This window comes from Chaetura pelagica, unplaced genomic scaffold (genome assembly GCF_000747805.2).
Source record: "Chaetura pelagica isolate M959 unplaced genomic scaffold, ChaPel_1.0 scaffold698, whole genome shotgun sequence".
Lineage (NCBI taxonomy): Eukaryota > Metazoa > Chordata > Aves > Apodiformes > Apodidae > Chaetura > Chaetura pelagica.
In genome coordinates this window covers 121,985-127,551 of record NW_009954236.1, presented here as the reverse complement: position 1 = coordinate 127,551, position 5,567 = coordinate 121,985, and the positions used below count along the sequence as shown (strand labels likewise).

The following is a 5,567-nucleotide window of genomic DNA, read 5'->3' as shown; positions in this document are numbered from 1 at the left end:
GGAAAGAGATTCACAGGCAGAACAGAAAAGCTGCACCAAGTGATTGCACAATTGGAGGTTACCATTTCTCTTCTGGTACTTACAAACGTTGCTGAATTAGTATTTTCATCCAATTACCTTTCCCATGTTAAATATTCATACATCAACTCCTGTTGCTTCTAATTGAAGTGGACACATTTCCTGCCTGCTTCATGGCTTCCCAGCTAAATCCCTGATGAAGGAAGCTACTTGGAAAATGTCTGGCTCAACAGGCAGGATGGGATGGCTGAAGGGACTAACTCTGAGAGCCTTTTGTGTCCAGTTGGGCCCAGCACCTGAGGGGGCTGTCAAAGAGCCTTCCAGCTGCTGTTAGAAGTTTCTGTGAAAGGAGCCTGGCAGAGTAAATCCAGTGGAGACATGTTACTTGAATGTCCACCCAGACCAGAGCCTGGACAGGTCACAGTGTCACTGTGCAGTGGGACAGTCTGCAGGATTTGCCACAGAGAAAAAACTTGCAGGTTTCTGCATCTCCATCACCTTGGTACTTTCGAGAGGCCCTCTGTGTGTATTCATGTGGTCACTACTTTCCTTTCCCAGTCACTTCAATCCCTTTTAATTCTGGAGAGCCAAACCAGTATTATTTCCAGGCAACTGTGACCAGTGACCTCCTGTCTCCAAAACAAACTGTGGGAACAGTTCAGGTCACAATCTGTACATAAACACAACCCAAGCAGCCACCCAGTTTCCAAGAACTGTTATCCAGCCTGTGCAGGGTTATCACAGGGTTATCCCTGTGTGCTCTGTCACCAGGCAGGGAAACGTGGAGCAATGTGGAGGACCCTGCATGAAGATCAAGTCTAAACACTTCACGTCTTTTGGATCCAGCTGCTGTTAGATCTTTGCCATCCAGTTCTGGTGACCTGGCTGTGTCCTAGATGTGACAGTTGTCACATGGATTCACATCAGATAAAGCTACAGAGCCTCAACATGATGCACAAACTCAGCATATGCTGAGAGGAGCAATGACTGTGACAAGGGAATTAATAATTTGAGGTGTGATTGCAAGAGAGAAGAAAAAAGGGGGGAAACCTAGTTAAGTATTGCTATTTTTAGACTAAAATTAACAAACTAATGTGCAGTTAGGTGATGAAAAATGACTGTCTAGCAGCACAGCAAGGTTCCATATTTACTTGCTGTCACTGATACTCAGAGCAAATTGGCTCAGGTTATAAGTCAAAAAGGATTCTGCTGCTGCCAGCACTGCACACTTCAAGAGGTATCTGAAAATCAGGCTTCTTACCTTATCGTTGTTAAAAGACTGTGCAATCAAAATGTAACTGACAATTCAGCTGATGCATGAGCAGCAATAGATGCCAGCTCACTCTGCCATAGCTAGAGAAACTCTGTAAAGCTAACAGGATTTAAAAAACATTTTGTCAGAAAAATAAGTAGCTATGACAGACCTAGGGAGCAAGCTGAATAATAATTCAACTATCTACTGCTGGAGATCACAGTGACAGGTGCATTTCAAGTGCTGTGCTCCATAATACAGCTGCCCTCTCCAGCAGCCTCACTCCAAGGAATTCAACATGCTTTGCAAACATCAATTACTCTAATGCTCACAACCTCAAATTTTTCTGAGATGCTGAGGAAAAAAGGGTTAAAATAATGAGATCAGCACTGGGAACAGAACACACACCTGCAGATCTCTGGCCTTCACCCTTAGTCACAAGCTCAGCTGTGCCATTTTTCTTCAATAGTTCTAAAACAACATGTTTCTGGCCCTATTCTGAAAGTGGCCAGATACTCTGCAGGTAATCCTTGAGTTAGCTGAAGTGCAGAGAGGAATTTTCCAGATAATTCTGAAAATCATAGAATCATGTAATGGTTTGGGTTGGAAGGGACCTTAAAGATCATCCAGTCCCACCCCCTGCATGGGCAGGGACACCTCCCACCAGCCCAGGTTGCTCCAAGCCCCATCCAACCTGCCCTTCAACACTGCCAGGGATGGGGCAGCCACAGCTTCCCTGGGCAACATGGGCCAGGCTCTCACCACCCTCACACTAACTCCCTGCAGTTGTACAGTCACACACATGGGTACCTTGTGGATCAAGTTTCAGTCTAACAGAGATCATCCTTCTGCCCTAGCAGTGTGCTTTGCCCATTCCCATGGCACAACTTCTGGGGAAATCTTCACAGCTCTGAAATGGCTGCAAGTCTGGAACATGTTATCCCCACTGGAGGGCACGGGATGGGATGTTTAACATGGCACATCTTATCACAAGCATCACAGATGAATAAATAATAATTATGAAAGGACTGCTGCTAGTGTGTTTAAGGAAAGCACTTTCAAGTTGCAATGATTACAAATGACAGCAATTCAAAAGACTTCTCTGCAAATAAGCTACATCCGGAACATGGTAGAACCTTGATGAAACTGATGCCCTAGGAACAGGGTCTGGAGAGCATCAATCACAAGCATGAATGGAAAACCAAGTCACCAGATCAAAGTCCAAGCAAACGGGAAGGCTGCCTTCCAGTGTAGCAGCCCAGCCCTTCCTTGGGTGGTGGGCAAGCCTGGTCCCTGGGTATGGAGGTATGGAAACTGCCCAGGTGCTCTCCCAGATGTGAGCTCCCAACTTCCAAGGCTGAGGAGAAACGAGATGAACTATGGTGGAGTTTTTCTGCCTGTGATTTTCTTGCCATGGGGGCAGATGTCGGGGAGGGATGTCAGCTGTTCAGAGAAGCAGGATGCTAGGTAGGAGTAGAGGGTTTATTTTGTATTTCTACTTGGATTAGAGAGAATATTAGATAAGCAAGAGCTCCCCTGCTTCCCCCAGGATGAGGCTGCTAAACTGAAGGCTGCAAGTGAGCACCACATCCACAACAGGAAAATGTATCACCCTTCCAGAACTTGATTGCTTCTCACGCACACAAACATGCTTGAAAATAGCCCCAAAGAGGCTCCATCCCTCCCACATGGAAACAGCTGCAGAGAAATCTCATCTTCAGATTGACACCTCCAGCCTGGAGAGTTCCTGATTTGCCTCCATTAAATCTGTCATTTGGAATAAAGAGATGCATGATGTGACAGGAAGGGGCATGGACAACAATGAGGAAGGCAGGCAGTGCCCTGGCCTAATTTCTAAAGCCTCTGAAAACAAGAGGCATCAAGGGCTGCAGCAGCCTAATGCTTCTGTTCTTTCCCAGCCACAGTTAAAAGTAGGAAAAGCCTATTAGGAGGCTGAAATGTTCCATGTAGCTTCTTTTCTGCAATTGTCTGCAAATCCTTGTGCTCCAAAGCATTTTCCTTGAGAGTGCTCACAGGCAAGCTACAAACAAGCAGAAGCACTGCCAATTGTTTTAGCATGATAAAAGCATTTAAAAGCTTTCAATATTTTTTTCTGTTTACAGGCAGGCTCCTTGAGGAATTCTGACAAGCTTGCCAGAATGGAAAAGTTGCACAATGTGTCACTTTTGGGCTGAAGTTAATGAAAATTCTCAAGTAAGAAACCTGGGTATTCTTGGGGTGGGGATACCTAAAGAGTGCAAAATCAGTAGTAGGAATGTTCCTTCACACTGTATTGGTCCAATCCCTTTACCCTAAGGAAATAAAGCTCACAGATAATTTGCCCACTAAAGAACTCTATTCTGGGTGAGGGATTCGGGGAGATAATCTCTGCAAAGCACAGTTGTGTGGAAAGAAGCTGAGACCTCTGCACAGTGAGTCTTCCCCGAGGAGGGGTGGGAAAGTCCTGCTAAAGCAGATTCTGCTGCCTTTCCTTCACCTTCTGCAGCCCCTCACCATGGCACGACCTGTCCAGGCAAGGCCAAGCTAGGGCACAGAGAGCAGAGAAAGGGAATGCCTTGAAGGCAAATGAGGAAAAAGGCAATTTAGATCCCAGAAATTCAACAAGTATCCCACCAGAATGAGCACGGAAATAGCACTGGATTTATGTAAGTGGCTCACATTAAAAAAAAAAAAGGCAATCTGCTAAAGAGTAAAATTACACAAGTCAGTAAGCACACAGTATAAAGAGCCTTTAATATTGATTCACTCACTCAATATTTCATGGCATTCACATCTTGCTCAACAGTGGAAAAATGAGAGAGAAAATGCTCAGTTTGGTCAGCTCCTGATGTCCACAAGTTTAGACAAATAGTAGCATTGTCAGGTCTGGACTGACTTCATGTTTTAGTAAAGACACTGGTTGGTTTTCACACTGTTCTCAGACACATTTGGTGCTAGGGTTGCACACAAAGGTGATACAGGCTGGGCAGTGAGAGAGGCCTGGGGGGATGAGACTCCTAGCAGTGGGAAATGGGAAAGTAACCCCTAGGAGCTGTGCTGAGAAGTGTCACTTCAGAAAAATGAGAAAAGGAAAGAGATCAAAGCTGTTACAGATACCTCACTGCATTGCAGAGAGAGGAACTGGCACCGACCTGTGACCTTAAAAAAACAGCAATGAAACTGCACTGAAATTGACTCAGAACTCACCAAACATGTTCCCAATGTGGCCGTTCTTGCTCAGCGGGCGCAGCTCGTTTTTTCCAAGTGCATATTGTTTGTAGTTATCCCAGGCAAATTTCATCATCTGCAAAAAGAAAAAAAAATATGAATTCAAGTGCTTCACAGAACCTAAAGTTTTCCGAACTTCAGCTCTGGAAACTAATGGGAGTTTTCTATCCACAGCTAAACCCAGCAACCCATGATCCATTAATTATAATTTCAACTTGCACTGAACTGTTTCCAGTCTCTAAAGTCTCCAACTGACCACTCTGGATGTAGAACTTGGGACTGGCACATTTCAGATGTATCACAGTACCCACCACACTGAGAGTCAACTTTTCCCCTGGGCTGTGCAAACCAAGTGGGAAATTTTAGAAAGGTGCCTCCACCTCTGAACTTCTGACCTTTTTCACAGAGCATCAGTATTTCAGAATGGTAACTTAAATGGGCTAAAAATGTAAGGTGAAAGATGATCTGTTCCTAAGGACAGGGATGTTACCTTCTGAGTTTTCTCACTTCTTTATGACAGCAATAATGAAACTTGATCAAACTGCAGAAGCACCCACCACTGGCCACCTTGCAGCAGTTACACAGGCAACTTGGGCAAAGCAGCAGCACTGAGGTACACAAGGCACATAGAACTGTGGTGAGCAGAGGAAGAAATGGGTCTTTAAGGGCTGCACAGAAGTTTGCTTTCTGTTTATTAACAGGATACCGTCACAAAGGAGAAAGGGGAGATCCATGACATTTTTATATCTTCCTATCAAAACTGAAAAGTGCTTTCTTAAAAGAGTCCTGCAGATGGGCTGGGTGATTTCTTGAGAAACCCCTTCCAACTCAAATAACTCCTTTTGGGACATTTAAACTGTCCTGCCCAGCCTCAGCACATTAACTGAGGACTGCAAGGCAGTGGGTTTGTGTGAGCTCCAACACACACATACACCAGCACAGCTTTTTCTGTCCCCCTGCCCCTTTGGCTCCAGCTGGTAGGAAATATTAAACCTACAAGTATCCTCTTTGAAGCTTGGAAAGACTAGGACTTGTCAGCTTCTAAGGAGTGCCTTAAATAAAGCTCCCT

The 5,567-nt window shown here is 44.9% G+C and overlaps 1 protein-coding gene across 1 annotated transcript in view; it reads right to left on the bottom strand.

Annotated features, from left to right (window-relative positions):
- The window catches only part of MAN1C1 (mannosidase, alpha, class 1C, member 1), a 44,540-nt gene extending 39,303 nt beyond the window's left edge, over positions 1–5,237 (bottom strand). Inside the window, exons 1-2 of the mRNA XM_010003686.1 lie at positions 5,205–5,237; positions 4,478–4,574 (exon numbers count right to left, since the gene is read on the bottom strand). Coding sequence (XP_010001988.1) covers positions 4,478–4,574; positions 5,205–5,237 — 130 coding nt within the window. The remainder of the gene's footprint in view (positions 1–4,477; positions 4,575–5,204) is intronic.
- Between the last annotated feature and the right edge of the window lie 330 nt (positions 5,238–5,567).